Below are 23,677 nucleotides of genomic sequence, written 5' to 3'. Positions count from 1 at the left end.
ATAGGAATAACAGAAATGTGTCAGAGTCTCAGAAACCCAGTGATGATGAGGAGACACAGAACTGACCCTGAAGAGCGATGGACTCCTGAATCCTCCTCGTCGCTCTCGCAAAGATAAATAAGTGTTTCTTCTGTTTTTAACTTCTTCTCGTCGCCAAGTTATTGTCTAACCCCGTCAGCTGCCTGCGCGTCAGCTCGTCTCTTCTAGACATTCAAGGTCTCGCATATCTTTTCCACGTTCAGTTCACAGCAAAATTAGACAATGAAAAGTATTTTCTTTACAGTATTTTGACTTTTACTTGAAGTAAATATTTATTTTTAACTCAACATTTCCCGTTTCAAAATAAAAACCTACCTTCATTTGTTAACAAGGCTTTTATTCTGAAATATTTGCAGGTCAGTGTGTAAATTGTGTATTATTATTATTATTATTATTATTATTATTATTTACTAATCAGAACATGTTTCTTAACCTTTTTCCATCTAAAATAAATGACTTTTATAATGAAATTAAACTTTCCATTATTGTTGGCTATGATCAGGGATCAATAAGGGAATCAATTAAGAATCAGTCAAATGAGCTGAATCCATAATAATACTGGTCATTATGTCCCCTCCCTTCCTATTACCCCTCCCTCACCGTGTCAGCCTGACAACACACGAGCATTGGACTGAAGAAAATGGAGAACAGTGTTTCAAAGAAATATCTCACAGAATTACAATTTAATAAAGACAATACGCAACAGTCTGCGCAAATATTTGTGTTACAGCGAGCCCTGAGACACCATGCGTTACCTGAGAGCGGAAAAAGGATCATAAGCGGGGGCGAAAATGAGGTCACCACTTCTATACCCACATCCTGCGGTTGCACATAACGAGCACTTCAGATCAAAATAGATGCAATTTGCAAAAGAGGAAATGCATCAACTGACAGTTTAGTGACCTGTGCAATCTTTCATGAACTCAAATACATGAAGAAGGAAACTCAAATGGTAAAGATCAGACTGCTCCCAAAGCACAAAGAGTGTGTGTGTGTGTGTGTGTGTGTGTGTGGCTGCAGTTGGCATTGTTTCCGGGTTTGCCGCCCCGGTGTACGAGCTTAAAGCAGTTTGATTTAATGCAAACCGGCTGAACCTGTATGCGTCATTATGACACATACAGGCAAATTAAAAAGAAGGAACCTTTGAAGTCAGGACGTTAAATACAATTTGTATTGCATTAAGAAACAGCAATATGAGAAAGTGATTAAAATAATATTTGGTTTGTTTATAAGCGGACTAACAGAGTCGCTAGTGTCCGACAGGTCGTGTGCAATGTCCTGCAGAGCCGAGGCCCAACCCTAGTGGTGGACAGGTTGTCATGTGTAGTTCCAACCTGTGCAGGTAACTGGATTAATACAAGTATTCTCTTCATACGACTGTGTTCAGGGGTAACACATCGTGCTGCAGAGGCTTTGTGACGCTGCAGGCGTGAACTTTGGGCTGCGCTACGTTTCTAATGTCAGTAGATCGTTCAGAGGGAACACAACGTGAAGCGTGTCGTAAAACAAAAGCCTCAGTTATCTTCTCCTTTTTTTTTTTTTTTTTAGATACGAACATCTATCAAAGCTATTTCCACTGCTCAGTGTTCTCACAGTGACCTCTGCTCACAGTAAGTGAAACTATGTAAATACATCAAGCAGTGGATATCATTAAAGAAACCAGGCGGCGCTGCTCCTGAGTGTCGTACGGGAAACTATTACCGTAGAAGTGGAAAAGGTAAAAATAAGAATGAAGCGTCTTCCTGGCTCAACTTTTGATCCACATGGTGGATGAGGAAGCAGCAGACACATGGTACTGTGATGAAGAGTGTGTGTGTGTGTGCTACCTCCAGACACGGACTCATACGGGGGGGGCATGTCCATGTGGGAGAAGGACGCAGCAGGCGGCGGCGCTGTGGAGGGCTCATCTATCGACAGGTCGTCCTGAACGCCATACCAACTGGGCCACACAGAGGTTTGCTACAGTGGGAAGGAAACAGAGTTAATTATACACTCGGAAAAGCAGAAGCACAAAACCATCGTTTATCTAAAGCCGACAATATAAAAGTCAACACAGCCAACAGTCCGGATACAAACTGGTTTTACTGTAAACATCTCTGGAGAGGACGTTATGATGTAGGTGCGCCGGCACTGTGTTGTATTATATTAATGTATCTACGGCGTAAGAATTACAAACACACGTTAGTTATTTTATCTCTTATCGCCAATGAAGAATATTAAAATAATGATTGATGTGTTTGCAGACTGATGTCTGTATTAGCTCCTGTTGTTGTGTGTGATCAGAATCAGATTTTTGGTTTGGTGCAAATCATAAACTTAGTTTGAGATTTACATTTTTTTTTTATAAAAATGTAAAAGTATTGCAAAAATCAAGACACAAATCTAGAACAGAAGAAAAATACTATAAAAAATGTAAAAGAAACAAATATAAACAGAAGACAAATACAACAAAGATATGAGAAAACACAAAAATGATCAACGATATATCTGAAAATGAAGAAATAGGTTATTAGAGTGATGAAGAAAGAAGCAGCACAAACAGACAAGATAATGATCACACGAGAAACCTCTAATCTTCTGAAGGCCTCAAGAACTGAACACAAAATAAATAAGTCCAATAATCTATAAACAATTCATTTCTTCCATCTCTCTCCGGGGCACACAAGTATCAAAACTTCTTCTTTACAGCTCTTCTGGGTTTAATTTGTCTTTTTAAGGTAGCTATGAATTAGACTGTCCAAGAGGCTTTGTGAGGGATACTACATCATCCCCCCACCCCCCCCCCCCCCCCCACACACACACACACACACACACTATGTTTGATTCATTTAAGCCCGGGACTCGAGTCGTCTTGGCGTCTCTCCAGAAACTTTCAGGGTGCCGGGTTATGGATGACCGTGGGGCCTCCCTGCTGCACATTCCATTAAAATCTAAACAGGGAACATTATACACCAGAGACGAGGAGGAGAGGAAGAAAGAAGAGAGATTAAAGACGGGCGGAGGCTAAAGAGAAACGTAGAAGAAGCAAAAAAAGAGAACAGATTACATTTTTTATCATTCTTATCAATTCTCGAGTGAGAAACACGTTTAAATTTAGCACCGAATCTGTGTAACAAATGGTATCAATCCAAACACAGCTGCCACAATGTACGAGACATAACAGTGCCCGGGAATGTCATCACACACTTCCATTATAATGTCCTTACACACTTCATTTTAATTAGCTTATTAATTATTACATGACTAGAACAGCTTTTCTCTCTCTCACACTCACACTCACACTCACACACACACACACACACACACACACACACACACACACAATAGTTTGACTGGTCAGTTTGAACTGCATCATCTTTCTTTCTTTAGATAACTGAGGCATTTCCTGTTGCACAAATATTCCAAACAATGCTAAAGATATCAGTCTTTGCCTCTTAGATGCAACAACTCCCATGATAACAATTTTAAAAGCTGGGGCAGTAACAAGAAGATTAACATGTAGACTAAATATACTTTTTAATGAATCCTGAGAGAAATGTGTCAACATCGTCGTTCATGCAGCAGCTTGTGCAGAAACTACGAAGAAGTGGGCAAGAGTTAGAAATGAGTTGGAAAACGTCAGAGAAACCGGTTTTATATGATTCACGGAGCATATTGTTTAAGGTTATGAATCATGGAGATTGCTTCCAGGTGTTTTAGAGAGGCAGTAAAGCAGGAAGGCTCAGGGGGAGCACGGTGCTGATGGCTGTCTAAACCTGTGGTACAGCCCACAGAAAGAAACTGATGTTAAGGAAAGGCATTACTATTCTACTGAAACACAAATAACACAACATTCACACTTGAAGGCAACAATGAAAGAGAAGCTGGCATTGTGTAAAATATGTTAGAAACCAAACAGAAAGACGACGATGACGTCCCAGAGATCAAAATACTCTTCAAAAGCAACTCAAACTAACCACAAACTCAAGCAAATTAAACATTAGAAGAGACCAGCCTTCTTAAAGAGATACAAACTGAGATTTCAAGATAAAATTCAGCACAAAGAACATCAGTGACTGACATTGGGACCTTGGAAGAGGCATTCATTGCCATCTGTAAATCAGTCCACTCCTGCCTTGCTGTCTGTCTTCACTGATAATATTTGCACAAAAAAACCTCACATGCAGGGTTAACATTTTGCAAACTTAGCTGCTCTGCCGGACCGCTGTTGTCATCAAGGTCAAACAAACAGAAAAGTGTAAGCATACAAGTACATGCAAACCACACACAGACACACAGACACACACACAGAAAGTGAAATGTAGCCTCAAAGTGGAACGACTGACTGAAACCACAAGCCCTCTCGAAAGGGCAAACACTCCTCTGCAAAAATGTAACACAACTGTGACCTTATTTGACTCTGTGACTCCAGCAAACTCCAGTTTGATGAACAAAAAAAAGTCAAAGTCCTGAGAAAAGGGCCGGACTTTGTGACGCACCACTTTCTGTGTGTCTGCACTGGCCAAACAAAGCTAAACGTAGTATAAGAGGAACTACAGTACACACTAAATGTTTTTTTTCACTGTACAGACAATCACGAAGAATGTTGTTGGAGTTAACATGAGTTTTCCAACAAAATTCATACTGTGTGTAAAAAAAACAAAAACACTTTTTCTACTCAGAATTATCTAAAAAAAAAAAGCAGAGGAACAGTCGGTCAGTAGCTTCACGGCTGGCTCTGACTACCAGCTAGGGCTGCATGATATGACAAAAACATGCAATGACATTTTTGAATATTGCAACAGTGTATTCAGTTCTCCCTTTTCTGCCGCTCTCAGAATACTGCAAAAAATACAACAGTTTGCATGATGAATAAAAATGCACAGATAAAAAAAGAATGATTTTTCTTGATTTTTTTAATTAGTTGAAAGCATCAGTAGAAAACTGCACTTTGAAATGTAACTGAGTGCAACATCACAGTCTTTTTAATGCGTGTCTTGCTAAACTGACATTACAAAAAAACGACACATTGTGAAGCCGTACTACCAGCTCTACGTCGATGTGCACGATTGAAAACACTTCGGTCTTGCATGGATGCAAGCGTGAGACGTATGTTTTTGCGAAATGTATGTTTGGGAAGTCGTTGACTGGATGAATGAGACTTGGATTATTCTGCACGAGTTGTGTGAGTTTGTAAACGGATGTTTTGATAAAGTTTTGCTGTTGTTAAACTCAATCCCCATTTACTTCCATCCCTCAGGACGTTTTTCAGTTTCTTCAAGAATTCAAGGTAACAGCAGGCGAGTAATTGATATACAAATGGTGATTTTATGGGTGAAGTATTCCTTTATGTGCTATGTGTCTGCCTGGCTGAATGCAGACACCCACCCCAAAAAACCCTCTTTAAAATCGACACAAATCACGAGGATGCCACATTTCTTATTCAAAATGGCACATTTTGCCAACAGGAGACGAGTTTGTTGCTATGCAAGTCACTTTTTGCTCAGTGAATCATACTCAACCAACATAAAGACATTATCTCTGTTAAAAGCTTAAACGTAGCCTCTTCATTAATAAAGACATATTCTGCAGGCACAAAACCACTTCAGTAGTTAACAGCTAGATTGTATGCTTCAAATGTAGGACGTGCGCGTGTGTAAACTGAGAGTGTGTCCACGTACCTGCACTGTGTGTGTGTGTACGTGGGGGTCAGCACTTACACTCTGTCTCTCACACATCTGATGAAGGTAGGCTCTTCCTCCAACGATGACTATCTGAGCATTGCGTGGGTTGCTCAAGTATGCTGCCAGTTGCCTTTGTCTTGATCGGTACCAGCACACATAGAAGAATATCTTGATAATGATGAAAATAATAACAACTCTGTAAAAGGAAAGAGGAGGAGGAGTGAGACAGGTATTGGCAGCTTTACAAATCAGTTTTAAACTCCACTTATATATAAAAAATATATATATAAAAATGATACTCACATGTACCAGTACAACTCCATTTCAGTGTGATGTCAATTAGTGAGTAGAGGCTCTCATAGCTGGGGAACAACTGGCTGATCCCTGGCCAACACCACTTGTCCTGAAAACAGTAACAATAAAAAGGCAATATTCATTACCTTTCTTTATTTAATCAATTATAATAACAGGTCTTAACCCCAGCTGACTTTATGAACCTAAAAACTCAGAGCATCTCACCGAGTTAGGCTGAGTTAAATGTTAAAGCACTTTTCTGTAACTTAAAACAGATGGTAAGTTTAGCACGACAGCTCCTCCGTTAACGTAGCTAACTTATCTAAATGCAAACACAAGAACATAATTTTTAACTTACTGTACAGCGACTGACCTCGGTCTTATGACTTAGCTGGAAATGTGTGCCATCCCCCCCTCCCTTGTCGTTTCTGAGATGTGATGCGAGCAGAGATCCAGGAACCAGCTGAGGCTAAAGCTAGCTTAGCTAGGCTATCATTTAGTTAGCAGGCCACAACAACAACAGCCGCTACGCTATTTACCCAACCAACAAAACAACTAAAACAGACCACTTTATGAACATATTTTCTTGGTAATATATGCAATATTACGAGCTAGTTACTCTGCAGGCTACTCGTTAACTTAACAATGAGGAAACAACTATAATAGCGTTAGTCCTACAGAGTTTAAGCTAGCGTTAACCTACTTAGCACATCCCTGTGCGTCCAATGCTGCCGTTGGTTTAACAGTGGGCGGTGTTCATAAGACTGTTGCCTTTACCGCTTCCCGTAAACTGCTCTACTCCCTGAACACAGACGGTATTCTTTCAATTAACCAGTGTTTTTACAGTGCTGTTCTTGTTGCTGTCAGAAAATGTATTTCAATGTTATTGTGACCGTTATATTACAGCATGGAGCCACTTTGTGCTAACATGGGATTTGGGGAAATGAGAAAGCCCATCTCAGGTACACTCATAGTTGATGTTTTAATTATAAAAGAATCTCTATATATGGCCCCTTGAAGAAATGTATTAGATTCAAAATAGTAACAAGTTATCTGTCTCACCAAAGATAACATCTCAGCAGTAGCCTCGTCACAAAAAAAGGACTTTTGCAGGCGCGTTTCATTGAGGTCCATCATAGATTGCAATATTTCCGAGGTTCATGGAAGGCAGCAAAAGTCTGACAAAAGGGTAAACACGGGACCAAATATTTTTATTAATATTGTCTTTATATTATCAAGAATGCATTTATTAAGAGGTGAAAATATTTTATTGTGCCATATAGTGTTTAAAATCTTCAGTCGATGCGTGTCCGCGTGATACCATCAAAAAAAGTATTGAAAAAACTATTCAAAATACCCATTCAAATACATATAAAATTTAAATGAATGACACATTAGAAAATAATCTAAAAGGTAATATCAGGTAGTTCCTATCTCTCGACTCTTTGCCTCCATCTAGTGGTCATTGTTTTATAATGCAATCTACCATTCCATAGAGAACTAAATACAGGTTTATGCAGTAAAATAAGACATAAATAAACATGTGAATTCAAAAGAAAATCTGATTTATCAGAATATACAGGAAGTGTTTGTGACTGAGGTAATTTCTAAGCAGAACACAAAGAAACTGCAATATTTACCAGAACTCTAAAATGACAGACTTTCACCTATAAACAAAGACTTTTTAAGGGTAAAAGTTGTGTTAACATAACTACCAATGCACCAATTAAACCATACAGACAATTTAATAAAACTGAAAGATCAGTCTTCGTGACATCAATAGTCCATAACACAACAAATAATAAAACACTGATACTGTATTTTGTGTTGTATGTCTGTTCCTGTCATGTAACAGACAAACAGTTTTTATTACAATTTACATCTTTGATTACCGGTTATTTCAAAATTCAGGTCATCCAGTATTCTTTAGTCAAAAAACAATTGTAGCATGTTTATTATTTATAAAACAATAACACATAAGAGTCTATGATCATTTTCAAAACTCTTCACCAAATGCTCCATTGTTGTGGCAAAGTTAAAATCATCCCAAATTGTTGATGTTTAACAAAACCTTCAGCTATTTGTCCTTTAACACAAACACATTGAAGTCCACTCATATTTCTGATCGATTATCTTCCACGATGATGGTTCGTCTCGGGTAGGTGTCCACTTCCACAAATATGTAACGAAACTCATATTTTCCAGTTTCAGGATTCTGTGAAATAACAACAAGTTGAAACAGCAGCTCAATGTGGTAGATATCTGTAAAAAGGTTTTTAAAATAAGCTCTGAACATTTAGTCTCTGCTGTCACGTGACATTTGGCTGATAGACGATATTTTTGTTGTTGATATTTATTGCCCCTTTTGTGCCCGGGAAACAAAAATAAATAAATAAATAACATAACTACTTTTAAGTCATTTAGCCCTTCTTTTCACATTCTGAATCAACACCAATTTAAATATATGCGTTACAGATTCTGGTTCATCATTGCAAAAAGTATTAGTTGTATTAAATCTCTAAGATTTGGAGAAATATAGATTTCTATATAAAATATATATAAATATATATATAAATAAATATATCAGATAAATATCGGCCACTGCCATTGGTGAATGTCAACCAGGCCCTAAAAACGACTCATCACTTCTGTATAATTCTTACATTTTGATAAAGCTAAGCATCAGCAGTACTGCTTTAATATCTCACATCCATTGCATGAAGTGCATTTTAACAAAGGAAAACAACACCAACCTCTTTGGACTCTGAGTGCACGGTCCCTTTGAGGCCGGGCTCCGAGCCTTCGATGTAAAACTTCAGTCTCAGATGCTTCTGTCCGTCCTTCAGGTACTCCATATGACTGAGGTGGAAACACAACAAGGATAATAACTCTAATACCTCAGCACCATCCACACACAGATGCTTACTATGTATAATAGAATCTATTCACTGCCTCATTTACTCATAATCAACAGCTTATTCGGACACAGGAACAAGATTCCCACCTGACTTGCTGCCTCCTTCCTCGACGTGTAGTCTCCCCGTAACACTTGATCGGCTCCCCAAACGCACCAATCACCTACAAGATGTGCACTGAATTTAATGTAGAATTCATAAAATACAAGAAGTGTCACAATATATTATTCAGTGTAACAAGAGCTGCAACATATTTACATATGAAACATATTTAGCAACTATTTAAATAATCGATTAATCGTTAAAATCATTATGTTTTTGCAGAAATGACAGAAAAAGCTGTTTCACAGTCTTGAATATGGAGATTTGTTGCTTTTCTCTGTTTTATATCCTATTAAAAAGGGACAAACAAGACATTTAAAGATATCACCTCGGACTCCGAGGAACTGGGACGGACATGTTTCACTACAGAGATAATGTTTGGCCTCATCCTCTTACCTCTGGGTCCAGACGCAGTTTGTTGAAGGCTTTTCCATAAACTTTATTTGGACTTGAGGAAGAAAACAGCTCCTGGAAGACGACATAAAGCAGCCCACCTGAAACACGAGCGACACATCCATCATTTGACTTGAAATGAGACGATAAATTTGCTTGAAATCTTGTTGTACTCACCAGTCACTCCCAGCCCGATGATTACTACGATCAAGTAGGTGAAGTCTCTGCCGGCGTCTTTCACTGGAACATATTGAGGGTGAGAGTTATTAGATATTCAGCTCAGTCAACTGTTTCTCTCAGTCAGATAAGAGCATTTTCAGACATTGCATTAGACTCGTGATGATCATCGTTATAGTGACCGAGTCTATCAATGAAATAAAGAGATTAGAATCCATCGCTTCATAAAATATGAGGAATAAAAACAATCTTGCTATGTTATGTCGTAATGCTGCCGGGACATTTTATATACCCCAAATGTTATTTTATGGATTCTAAAAATATTTGATTATTTGTCAGCCGATCGACTAATGGATTAGTTAACTAATCGTTGCAACTTTGCTTTGCAGTCATACTGGATTCATACGACAATAAGGGGATGGCTGCCCTTACTAATCTATAGATTGAGATGTTTTAACTCTTTTTGTTGGTCATGATTTATGTTTTGGTCATTGCATTTGTCAATACTCTTGTAAATGCTGTGCCTAAAAAGAGAATAAACATTGAATATATTATGTGAGCTTTAACTTACTGGAGGTGCATTTGGGAAAAGTCCACCTGCTTCTGCATTTCAATGCCCAAACAGTTTCACAGTGTAGATGATATGTTATCATGCATTTGAGTACACGAGGGGAAAACTCCTCAGCATGTCATCGGCTTGCTTACTTTTCTTTGCAGCTGAAGGTTGTGGGCTGCCGCTCTGGTACCTGGAGACCGACCTGTCTCTGTCTTCGGGGCTGCTGTGGTTTCTGGCTGCAGAGTGCAGTGAGACACCGCGCCGTGTCTGCAGGAAGCAGCTCAGAGCAGGCATGACAGACGGAGGAGGCAAGAAGGTCAGTGTGGACACTGTGGACGCTGTCCTGTGTGTGTGGATCAGAAAACTAACACGTGTGAGTTTGCATTTCTGCGCGCAGTACTGTGTAGCTGCCCGGTGGAGAGCTGTCACTATCTGCGTGTAAGCCATGGCTACTGTGTGTCCTCTGCGAGAAGCTCCAAGTCCAGTCAGTGTGTCGACAAGCAGCTACAGCTGTGGAAGCTAACACACAGCTAGCACATGCTAATATAATACCAACAGACTTAGTGTAAGTCAAACAGGCACAATTTACAACACTAAGTACTCGAACATACTGAGCTGTGTCAAATCAGTCGTGCTGTTTTGATTCCTGTCGCATACTGTTGACGTCACGCGCCGTTTATAGGATTGATGGGAGACTGAGTTTATACCACGAGAATAAATCATCAACATTTTACACAATATGTATCAAAGAAATCTATATTTCTCCAAATCTTAGAGATTTAATACAACTAATACTTTTTGCAATGATGAACCAGAATCTGTAACGCATTAATTTTACTATTGTATACATTTAGTTAATTTTTGGGCTTGAATAAAATATTATATATTGTGTAAAACTATTCAAAATAGTGTTAAAAAATGTATTATACATTTAGAACATGATAAATGTGACATGAAATTAATTGTAAAATGTATTATATATGATGCATTTTATGTACCTAAATGCAATTTCACTGGAATTAAGTGAATTAAAAAAAAATGTTTTACTCTTAAACTTATAAACAATCATTTGTTGTGGTTTGTAAACATATTTTTCTTATGGCAGCTGCTTGCATCATCATGCATCATATGTTAAGTTGATATGAAACCTACGTTCACAACCAGCAGAAAGCAGAAGAAGTAGAAAATAAACTAATCACAATAAAATCAGTAAACATTAGTTTATTGAAAACATTCTGTCCAGCATTTTTTGTTATCAAATAAAAATGCAAACGGGTTAAAAAAACACGACAAAGTAAGTAGATAATGTTCAGACATCAGTGAAAGTGGAATAAATAAAAATTAGTTGAAGTTTAACGTCACTTTATTTCAAACATTCAGTTTTTTCATCTTTAAAAAGGCTTGTCTTGTTTAGATATAAAAACAACCTGATACTCTACTGTAAAGAAATGACATCGAAATATGAAATAAATGTGAAATCAGCAGCTGAAATATGATCAAATTATTTTAAAAAACCTGAATCTGTTTAGTTTTTTTCTCCAAGAACAACTTTACATTAAAGGTACTCTATTCTTCAAAAGCCATAAGTTTTTAGTCCCGTGTCTGAAATTGTCAGCAGTCCACAGCTCGTCAATCCCAGCCCGGAGTTGAAAACCTCTGCGGCCCCAAAGCAAAGAAGAAAAACTTGCGTACACCACAAACCATTTTTTTTTTTTTTACATTTTTCTCATCACAACACTCTACATTGGTACAGTTGCTCTGGGCAACAGTTCACTCAAGATGCAAGGGGAAGAAACCTTAGCCCCCAATGCTGTCAAAGTTGGCAAGATGCAGAGGAATGATGCATCTGTCTGATGTATCTGCAGAGAAATGAAAACACTATTACTTTAAGTCGGTGCTGGGCCACACACTTTTCTCATCTCCTGCCTGCGCTGCTTGTGATCGAATTGGTTCAGACTTTCTTAATTACTGAGCTGTCGGCCTCTATCTGTATACTGGCAGATGACTGTGTGTGTGTGTGTGTGTGTGTGTGTGTGTGTGTGTGTGTGTGTGTGTGTGTGTGTGTGTGTATGTGTGTGTGTATGTGTGAGAGGTTTGTTTTGAACACTTTTTAAATATCTATATTGGAAAACTTGTAAAACAGAAAGACACCACACAGACACAATGTGCAATGTGAATAGAAAAGAAACATTTTATTCGGTATCTGCATAAGAGTGTATGGTTGTGTGTATACGGAGAAGGAGATGACAGAGCATGGATGTAAATAATACATACATGACATTGAATACAGGAAATAATGTACACATAGATGGTAAATATAAAAACAACTGACACAGTAAGACAAGAACTCGGACAATGAGAGCGTTAGAAAAAAGATGTGAATGTGTGAATTTTGTGTCACATCTAATCTCACTTTCTATATATCGCAGGATGTTTTTCCTACAGAAGCCAACAGTGAGTGTTGTTGAGTGTGAGGCTGATCCTGCAGAGTGTGTGGAGCTAATCTCATCACGACAAACACCAGAAGTCGATTAACTTGTCCGTCAGATACCTGCGATTATCTCAACCGTCTACGACTCTTTATTGTCCTGCTTGGTGCAACAAATCCTTTTGGTTTCCTCTAAAGCTAAGCAACAAATAAACATCTGTATGAATGTGAGACGTAGAGAGCCGAGGAAACACTAACGAGATAAAGCCAATAAAACAAAGAAAAAAGGTGAAGCTTTATTGTTATTTATTTTACAAAGCATCAGTAAAATCAGCCCTGAAAGATAATTTGTGTAACTGTAAAAACTGTCATCCTTTCCATTTGCCCTATAGTATAAAAGTCTGTTTTAATACAAAGGTTTTAGGCTCCTGCAGTAGAAGAGTTAGAAGACAACCAGACTTGAAGTAAATATGTTTGCAAAAAAAATAAAAATCCCTGTCAAAAAGTTAGTCAACATATTTAAAAGGGAGTTTTTGTTCAAATGAAAATGGTGGAATTAATTTGCTTAATTCTCTTTAATGATAACAACATGCAATTAATTAATTTTGAAGACGCTTCTTTTCCACTACTCTCCGACTTGTGTATTAGTAGATGGGGCTTTCTATATTCTAATGTTAGTATGTTAAGGTTTGGATTGATATAAAAGAAGCATGCACAAGCCATACAAGCCTTTAACTGTTATCCAAACTAAACTGCTTGTGGTTATTCCAAGAGCTTTAAATCTAATTAGGTTAGTTATTAATTCCAAATTTCACTAATAAAACAAATTGTTCCTAGATTTGAAAATCTGCAAGCATCTATAATTTGCTATACAAACCATAATATGTATGCTACTCAAAATACATGCCTAAAAATGAACTTTAAGATGTTTGATCATATTCATTTATCAGTGCGGAATCTATGACAATGACAGATATGTTTCTGACTAACATCCCAAATTTAAAGTTTAATAATGAATAATCAGTAATCATGATCATTCTGAAAGGTCCACTTCGTTCCAGCGACAAATAAAAATCTGGATTTACGTACAGAGCTTCACAGCATTGCAGCATTGAGTATTTTCATCTAGTCCTTTGTGTTCATCTTTGCACATGAATACATATTCAATATCCTTTCGTCAAAGTGTCCCTTCATCATCATCAGCATCATCATGCTGGTGTAAATCTCCGCTCCGCTTTTTCATATGTCAGTGACGCCCGTTCGTACTGATCCAGGATTGCACTATTCTCAAGAAGTCTACATGATGGAGACAATGCAACATAATGTAGAACATAAGCAGACACGCACACAACAGCACAGTTCTCACACTAAAAGACAAAACACTGGGTCGCACTTCATGTGCTACTCCATTATATGCAAACATAAAGCTGCACGTGAACTTCTGTAACTCTGCATTGAAATGTAACTTTTCAGTTATTTGCATCTTGAATTTATTCATCCAACTTTGTATATTACTGCATCATATTGTGCTTATTGCAGCCTCATGTTCGCACAGTCGTGGAGCACACATGAAGTGTTACACACAGGCATAAATACTACGCTTCACAATTAACCAAACACAAAATCAAATACATAAAGTGACATAAATCATGCAAAACTACAGAGGAATTCTGTATAAGTGTGTAAAATATAAAATATTTAAATAATCTCAATGTGCTTTCTTTAGTGTGTGCAGAAAAAATCCCACTGATTTTATTTAATAAAAACATTTGGAATTGTACTGAAGAGGATTAGGGCCACAGGTGAAACATGTATTTTTTAATAATAATAATAATAATACATTTATAATTAATAAAAACATATTTTTATAAAATGTATTTTTTAGTAATAAATCATTTTATAATTGATAAAAAAATATTTTTATAACATTTATTTTTTAATAATAATAATAATCATTTTATAATTAATAAAAAAGAAAGAAAAAAATATATTTGAGTTCTGACTTTAAACTGAGCTGCACAGGGATTATAGTGAAATGAGCCAAAATGGCTAAACTGGCACATTTACAGAAATGTCTATAACTGTGCACTGTCCCTTTAACTTTAAACTGAATACAAATTCTGATTTTAATCTCAGAATCTGATTTCAAACTAAGAAGTCAAATACAATGTTCACATGTGACCCTGATCCTCTCCCGCAGTACGGTGTCTGCTTTCAGACTTGTGCTTTTATCTGGACTTAACAAGCGTCTTTATGTGACTTGCTGTAAGCCTACAGAGAGAGAGAATTGCATAGGTTAGACATCTCATTTAATAACCGTTTGAACTGAAGATGATTGAAAAGGTCCATGCTAATGAATGTCCACTGAGTGATACAGTGTATGTCCTCGGGAGGACATACAGTAAACTTGAGAATCACAAAAAAAAAAAAGACTTCAAACAAACTCACGAGGAGGACAAGATGGCTGCAAGCAAGAAAACCATCTTGGTGAAAATGAACAAATAAAAAAACATAACAAAACAAAATATAAACCCGCGCAAAAATCACAGAAAAGGAAAAATAACTTACATAAAAGTATATACTGACTGGGCAAATGATGACTACACAACAACATATAGATTTGATCGTTGGACAGGGGTGCTTACCTTGAGATTGTCTCTTAGACCCTAGTTGTGTTGTACTCTGACTCATGTTTGCTCAAAGAGCCAATGAGGCAGAACCTGAAATGTCATGGCTCTTTCATTTAATATCAAACTCTTGTTGCATAGAGAGGTCAGAATGCACAATGTGCTACAGAACAGCAATAAACTTCATTAGTGCTTTGCTAGTCTCCGGGAGCCTCACATGCAGACTTGTAGAAAATGAATAAACAGTCTAGCACATAGAAAGTGCATGCAGGAAAGAGTTTTCTCCAAAAATATACTCTGACACCTCCACACAGTGTTTCTGTAAACATATACAGTTACTTCTCAAGCAGTCAAGGTGCAAGTTCACAGTAAAATACTCTTTTTTTTTAAATAGAAAATCTGGTTCATGCCAAAATGTTGAGCTATATAGAATTTTTATAATTTTATAATAATTTGCACTCATGTCAATGAAGTTAGTCATCTGTAGGAGGCACAGATTCCAGCCCTTGTGTTAACACTCTGAACTGGACTGATGGCAGAGTTATGTTTTCTATAACGAGCTCTGACAAACCTCACAGTGCAGTTAAGTTAAGCTACAAATCACTTGTTGCGCTTGACATGTTCAATGATGAGCATGCAAGAGGGCACATAATTCAGCCCTTTGTGGAAAAAGTGTTTAATGATAGAAAGGGGACAAAGAGGGTCAATGCAAAAAAAAGAAGCTTATCAAAATCTTTAAAATGATAAGAGGAGGAGGAGGAAGCTAAAATAAGAGGAAAACCAAAATAAATGTAGGCCTAAGTCTCCCACACACTCAAACATCCCCATGGTTAACTCTGCTGTTCTTTCCTCATCAGAAATCTATGGATACTGACCGCTGTACTGCCTTTTCGTGGCGTGAAAGCCGGTGGCTGGTGGTGGGAACTTCTTCCAGGTCGTCGTCCATGTCGCATCCATTGTCCGCCGCCTCTTGCGAGTAGCTGTGCTTCATGACCAAGATGCTCCTGCGGTTTCCAGTGGACGGCAGCAAGGGCCGCACGGCCATGGGCGGCTGTGGAAGGTCTGTGAGCAGAGTGGCGGCCGCTGCGTCTCGAGCGCTCAAGTTCCCGCGGCTTCCTCGTCCACTGAGTGACAGCTGGGATATGTGGGCGGAGCCGGGGTTGGAGGAGGAGCCACAGTGGTGATCGTGGACGCAGCGTGAGGAGGCACGGCGAAGGGCGTGGTAGTTCTCAAAGTCTTCGGCCAGGTCGACTAAGTCTGCTGAGGCTGCCGCGGCTGTGGTGGCGCTCCGTAAAGTACACAGCTCATAGTGAGGCGGCTCAAAGACCTCCTGGAACATGGTGGGGTCAAAGTCCTCACGCCGCAGGATGTACTTCTTACGTGGCTGCTTGATCTGGACGATGACGGAGACGATGAGGAGGATGAGGACGATGCAACAGGTGACACCGATTATGGTCCCGTTTGTGTTGTTCAGGTTGTCCAAGATGTTGGCTTTCCTCTTCTCTGTACAGTGGAGACAACAGAAAGGGAACTTTAGGGAGAATATTCACAACATCGCCCTTTAAGATACGTGTGAAGATAACTGTCACAATGAGAATACAGAAGTCGATCCTAACGTCACCATTCGAGGTCGATGTCTAACCTTAAAAATCTTATGAGAGAATTTCTTACGACGTGCAATTACATACAAAATCATTGCAAAGACGCAAATCCTGCAACGTGAACGATACAAAATCACGGTAAAATGTTCAAATGAAGGGAGAAAAATATTTTTGGGTTCATTGAAAACTATTCCGTAGTAAACCAGATCGATTCGGAGGAACATGAATAAACGAGTCAAAAAGTCGCTTTGCTTTTAACGTGAACACGTTTCAGCTCTTTCTCACTTTATTGGATTTGTGGGCGTTTTAAACTCCTGTAGAGTCTAAAAGCTTTTTTTCTTGTTAAACGTTAAAGTGAAACATACCTTTTAAAAATATTAACAACTAAGCATCTAAATTCTAACTTTTTGCCGCGGCCCCGTTAGCTATAGCCTAAGTGTTTTAGCATCATGTTTGTAGCCAACAAGTGCACATTTAAAAACTCTTTATGGTTGTTGTTGTAAGACGAGTCAGCGTTTTAACCTACTTATGAAGTGAATGTCAGTTTAACTAGCCAGCTACAGCTGATACGATCAGATAATCACCAGATGGAAATTAAAACCCTGCTTTTGTCTACATCTGACTGAAATGAAGGAACCATTAAATACTTCCAAGGATTTCCATCCATTGTAATGATGCAGGACATCAGGGGGGAGGCTTCTCTTCACATCTCAGAGAAGGAGATACCATGTGGACAAATGTCACATGCGAGCTTGTCAATGTACAATAATAAGTGTGGCTTTCATGAGTTAAATCAAAACGATCGGGTCATAGCTACAGTCTTCATGTCACGACGGAAACCACAAAGAGAAGCAAGTGAGACGAGAGGCCATCTGTGTGGAGATCTGTGACATTTAAATGCTGCATGAACATGTAGTGCAGCACACTGAGCTTCAATGACAGTAAATGGTTACATTCAGAAGTGTAAAGGAGAAGGGAATAAAACTTGACATTTTACCACTAATGAGGACAAATGTGGGCACTGCGGTAGCCCAGTGCATTACTAGAGCGGAGAGGAGGCGGAAGACAGTAACAGGCTGAGAAACATGGTGAGTTCTGCAGAATCTCAGACTGTACGGTGGTATTTTAATCTGTGTGAGGAATAGGCTTGCAGGATTTAATTAATTGATGCAATTTGTCATTTGCGCTGCTTAACAGAGAGTTACAGTACTGTGCATACAGATAAACTGACGTCTCTGGGAGCAGCTTCTCTATCTGATGTGAAGGCGGGAGGGCAGCTGTGGGGCTGGAAGCAACTACAGACAAACTGTACGAGGGAGACAGTAAGTGTGTGTGTGTGTGTGTGTACGTTTGAAGGAAAAACAAACTACAACACATCTTAACTGTAAGCCAAGCGCAACAGCGTAATGAACATGAAAAACACATTGTATTTATTGACGTGGGAGCAGGCTCGGGGGGGGGGGGGGGGGGCTACAGTATAGATCCCATCTTATGTACTTGGAAGAAAGAGATGGGCTATGAAAGATCAAGGAACAGAAGACTAATTAATTGTCAATACAATGCAGAGAAAAACTGTCTCATCCCCAGAGTCTTCACACCTCTCAGCTAATTATTAGAATGGCATCATATACCGTAGGAAGATGCTGCCATAATAAACTCTCAGTTAGAGCTGGAGATAAATTATGGAGCTGCCAGTAGCGAGACACTGGGGATCAATGTATAGATCCAGTGGCTTTAACATTCAGAGTGCAGTGAGGATCAAACTACAGAGGAAATGAAGAAATTGATGGTCTCACAGTCCGGCAGTGCACAGGGTCTCACATGAACACAGGGCAGAATGAGGCCACCTTCAAGGAACAGCATCAGCTGTCTTCTAAATCATTTAATTTATTATACATAACAAACAAAATAAAATACTTAAACTAGAATTACTGCCTCGCTTCATTTCATCCCATTAGACATTTGTGTGAAATTGTCTTGATTAACACATCAAGTCTTGAGTTATGTCACCGTGACCTTGAGCTTTGACCCCCAAATTTAAAAATCAATTCATCCTTCAGTCCAACTGGACAACCTGGAAACACAATGCCTCCGGCTGTCACCAGGCGCCGAGGCAGAAAAAGGTAAGTATGTCAAATTTCACACTCAAAAACAGCAGCTACATCCTGATAGGTGCTCGGACATACGTCACATCCCATCCAACTAAGCCCCGCCCCCTTCAAAAGCAGTAAGAAGAGCACAGCGAAAAGAGTGAAATACAAAACTGGTCTAACTTTGGCAGAAATCAGTGTGTACATGTTCATCACTCACAGTACGGATCTGATGACAAGAAAAACTGAAATATTGCTAAAAATGGTACAAAAACAATCCAAACAACTAGGAATCTAATTGGCCTGATCATAGCTCTCCTGTGTTGTAGTAATAATCCCCCCTTGGACACATTTTCAACCGTTTTTGTATTATTGCAATGTGGTTGGTCTTTGCAAATGATCAATGTTTGAAAGCCAAACATCCTTCGCTTGCACGTGACGAGTGGTCGTAGGGGGTATCAGACGTAACATCTCACCTTTACACTGGTTCTCGTCCCAGGGGTAGACACAGTTCTGCATGCCGTTACACACCAGCGTGTTGTTGATGCACATGTTACTGTGACAGAAGAAGGCATCTGCATCACATGGAGCTGAGAAGCACAGAGCACATTAACAGTTATGACAGAAATATACGATCTTCGCTAACCCGAAACATCATCCTGAACTCACTCACATGCAATCTAATCAGAAGCATAGAAAGAGTTGAATAGAATCGACATTATCAGCAGTACACGTGCTCCACAATTTGGACGTGCTGCAGCACAAAGTGTTTGTTTACAGCTGAAGAGATGTTCCAGTGTGCCAGATTTTGAGGAAATACATTTGGATGAGCATTACTCAAATCAGACCCGTTCCCCCCCCGAACCCATCTGTTCTTCATGAATCCTCCTCTTCAAATATTTGCAGAGACAACTTGTGATATACAAAGGAACTTCTTCTGGAGCATGTCCTCAGACACGTGACAGGAGGGAGAGGTCTGATCATTACATTTATTTATCTGACACTTTCATCCAAAGGTACAAACAGTAATTGCATTTCCACCATGAAGATAATGTTACAGGCTCCATCGTATGTACAGTATAAGTGATGAGCTATATCATTTGAACCCCAAGGTGCCCTTGGACTAATGCAACAGCCAGCGGATTGTCCGGGTCACTGCTTCCTACTGTCAATCACAGTGCAGAGTGCACGGTAAGCTAACCAGATGCTAATAGTTTGTCCTATTTAAAAGCACAAAGTCATTTTCTGCCACTAGAGGTCCATCAATCAGTTTCAGAGGTTTGGCGTCAAGGGATCACTCAAGTCTTCGCCACCATCAGCTTCTCCCATTAGTGTTCCTGGCGCAGCAGCGGTGCATCATGGGAGTTCTTCTCTCCTCCTCTCCTCTGATTCAAAGGTTAAACATCAGAGTTTCTCCTGCACGCTGTTCGGCTGCCGCTAACGTTTGCTCAGCTTGTTTCTCTGAGAACTTAAGATCCAGACGTCCGAGGACTAAAATCCTTCATCCTTCAAATATAGAGTTAAAAACACCAAGATGTAAAAAGTGTCTTAAAACTGGATACGAAGTCAGTTTATGAAGCTTCTGGCTACAAACACAACGCTGATGATATCGATGAACACATTTGGGATAATAATAATAATAATGTAAGTACACAACTCAACAACGACGTAGGTCGAGTCGTTTTTAGACATTTTATTGTGGAAATGTTTCATATTATACTATTAGAATATTTTTTTCCACATGCTCAAATTGAAAATGTGCATAAAAAGATGTGATTCTCTCTCCGTCTCTCTCCTCTCACACACAACACTGGCACCGGGTACTAAAGTGGCTTGCCATGCAGTGGTGAGGCAGCGCTCTGGGACTGTTTGACAGCGTCACCACTGTGATGCACGGCTGTTTCCATCGCAGCACTCATCCCAAGTGAATAATAACACACCAAATTAGAGTGACTTATCTCTGTCTCTCTGTATCTCTTCCTGTCTGGGCCTTTGCCAGCATTTCCTAACTCACATTGTCTCTCTGTGTGTCTTCTTCTACTTCTTTTTCTTTCCTACACTATATGCTAAAGATGTTTTATTTGTGTAAATAACCAGCAGAGGGAGCCCACTCCTTCTCCTCCACACAGCACATGAGAGCAGACGAGATGAAGAAAATGCTAAATTAATTTCAATACATTCTGTAATAAAAGTGCCCTTTTGCCCACACAGAAACATCCTCAGTCACTGCTGGAAGCATAAATGAACTGCTAAATGAGTGGCTCTGCGTGTCTCTGCAGAGCGGAGATGTTTCTGCAGAAGCAACACATGGTTATCAGGATCTTTTAAATAACCAGATGAGCATGAATGTGCTGCGTTGGACTGCAGTCAGGATATTTCTAGGAGATGACGATAATCTGTCTTTATTTTGTCTGATGTCATTTTCCTTTTGCAATAAAGATTGTTTTGTAGCGTTAACACCTGCAGCGATATAATCTCTCACATTACTGTCAGTTATGGATCACGCACTGATTCTGGATTCAAACACATAATGTTTCTCTTTGACAACATATCTCTATTCATCATCGTCTAAATGTATTCCAATGAATATGGTTAATAATACATACTGTAACTCTATGTGGGAGTCATCTCCGTCTTGCCTGCAGCTACTTCAAAATGCCCCAAAAACACATGAAAGATAGTGTAGAATAGATTTGATAAGTATTGTACTTATATAGACTGGCGGCAGTTTACATCTCCAATCTCCTTATTCTCTCATTTCTCCTTCTTCTCCCCCATTTTATAAAATACTGGCTGAAGATCCACCGTTTCACAAAGAACCCAAAACACACCAGAACTGCTGCAGAGTGTGTGCCTCCTAGCCGCAGAAATATTCATTATTATATGTAATTATTGCGGAACGGGACGGAGCGCAGTGCAGAGCACTAGCCATTAGCTAGCCAGTGTGGCGCATGCACTGGTACTCACATGCACGTGCAGCCGGACCGCTCAGGAAGATATTAATCAAACAATCAAACGTTATGTCACGAGACGCTACGTCACCGAGTCACATGACGTCACATTCGGAGCTTAAGTTTGAGTTATTTGAACTCAAAGCGTGACCTTTGTTCTAAACCTCACCAAGTAGTGTTGTTGCCTGAACCTAATCGCTTCACGATGTTAACCGTGTGCAAACCTTCGCCATCAAGATTCTACATCAGGAACTTGAGGCTTCTCCCCAAGCAGCAGCATATTCTGAAGCAGAGAGGACACATCTGATATCAGGCAAGTACAATGCCACAATCTAATATCCCCGCACTACTCTTTCTAATCCCAAAGTAACCAAGATAAAAAGTGCGCAGAGACGATACAATCTGATCTAAGAGCTAGCAAAGATCCATATGTTAACAGACATTAGCATACTGTGTTGTTCTCAAACGCTTTCATGCAAAGAAGCTTTGCAAGAATGGAGAAGTGATGTGTGTGGTGAAGCCAGAGCAAATTTCCATCCGCAACCCCAGAGACGGGTATCTGTTGATGAGGCGTAACAATGCTGACAGCTGAGATGTCACACGACACATTTATCACCCAAGACATAATTGCTTCCTGGGTAAAGATAGGCTTCACTTTCTTACGCTTCACATTGGGAATCTTACACTGTAGTTGTGCAGAGCAGGAGTGAGTGTGAGCCTGTAAACAGAGCAGCAGCATCCGAAGGTGTGAACACAGCAAAGACGATAACGGTGGATGTTTGCGTTTGGGAACGCTGCTCTCGGAGCAGCTGCGAACGCTTCTCTAAAAGCTACCGGTCCCGCTGGGAAGCAGTAGCTGGGAACAAACATATAAAGACTGGGGATCTACCAGAGACATCACAACCGCTGCAAATACAGTGTGTGCACCTGAACCAGAGCACACACACTCATAGGCGTTACACATCGTCTTCCTTTCACCTGGGGAGGGGAATTAATGAACTTCCTGCTGTACACGGTGCACACAGTACCTCACCTCACGTTGTCCCTTCTGTCAACTTTTCTCCATATTTCCTAAGCAATAACATTTATAATGTTTATTTGGTAACACTTTCCATGATGTCCACGTCCATAATGCATTATAAACATACTTATAATGCATTATAATGTGCTTATAACACTGTATTATACTTATAAGCACATTATTGCACTTCATAATTACTGGTTACTCACTGACATTCTTCTTGCAGGGATCATAGTGTGTTATAATTCCTTTGTATAAAAGTAATAATAATCATTTTATAATGCATTATAATCACTGTCATAATACAATATAATGTGATTAAAGTTACTTAAACATTGTTAACACACAAAAACGTAAAATAAATGTTTACTTTACTTAAAGGAAACAAGTGAATGAATTACAACAGGGATTATAAAAATATTATTACTGCAATGAATTATGAATTATAATACACTATGATCCATGCAACTATGAAGTATTATGATAGAATGTTATAAAGCATATTGTTTTGTTAAATCAAGAGTGACTTTGATGGGAACGTTTAATGAACAGACTTTAATGCAGCAACAACCTGTTTACTGCTGATTTTAGATGCTAACATCGGAAAACTGAACACATATTGTTTGTTGCCGTGCAGCACGAGGTTGTTTCCTTAACGTCAGGCGGCATCTTGTTCACTCAGTCGAGTCATTACAATATCTTCGTCGCCTTTCTGCTGTTTGGTGCCTTTTAGTTTCAAATGTGACGACTGCAGTCTTTTAAAATAAAAGCATGTCAGTGTTGTGAGCAGTGCACACAGGTAATACTTATCTCATTACCT

The 23,677-nt window shown here is 39.1% G+C and overlaps 2 protein-coding genes across 2 annotated transcripts in view; both read right to left on the bottom strand.

The window, feature by feature from the left end:
• Nucleotides 1-7,816: 7,816 nt before the first annotated feature.
• timm21 (translocase of inner mitochondrial membrane 21) lies at nt 7,817-10,808 on the bottom strand. The gene is made up of 6 exons (XM_029457791.1): nt 10,289-10,808; nt 9,584-9,646; nt 9,410-9,507; nt 9,001-9,074; nt 8,750-8,855; nt 7,817-8,211 (listed from the first exon to the last, which is right to left on the bottom strand). The coding sequence occupies exons 1-6, from the start codon at nt 10,584-10,586 to the stop codon at nt 8,110-8,112; spliced, it is 741 nt and encodes a 246-aa protein (XP_029313651.1). The 5' UTR covers nt 10,587-10,808; the 3' UTR covers nt 7,817-8,109.
• Nucleotides 10,809-11,793: 985 nt separating this feature from the next.
• The window catches only part of LOC115025780 (neuropilin and tolloid-like protein 1), a 25,028-nt gene continuing 13,144 nt past the window's right edge, over nt 11,794-23,677 (bottom strand). The window contains exons 6-9 of the mRNA XM_029458242.1: nt 19,362-19,475; nt 16,070-16,697; nt 15,213-15,287; nt 11,794-11,998 (exon numbers count right to left, since the gene is read on the bottom strand). Of these exons, the coding sequence (XP_029314102.1) occupies nt 15,227-15,287; nt 16,070-16,697; nt 19,362-19,475 (803 nt within the window). The 3' untranslated portion in view covers nt 11,794-11,998; nt 15,213-15,226. The remainder of the gene's footprint in view (nt 11,999-15,212; nt 15,288-16,069; nt 16,698-19,361; nt 19,476-23,677) is intronic.

Source organism: Cottoperca gobio, chromosome 20 (assembly GCF_900634415.1).
Source record: "Cottoperca gobio chromosome 20, fCotGob3.1, whole genome shotgun sequence".
In the NCBI taxonomy this organism is placed as follows: domain Eukaryota; kingdom Metazoa; phylum Chordata; class Actinopteri; order Perciformes; family Bovichtidae; genus Cottoperca; species Cottoperca gobio.
Note: the sequence above shows the minus strand (reverse complement) of the source record. Positions and strands in the feature narration are given on the sequence as shown.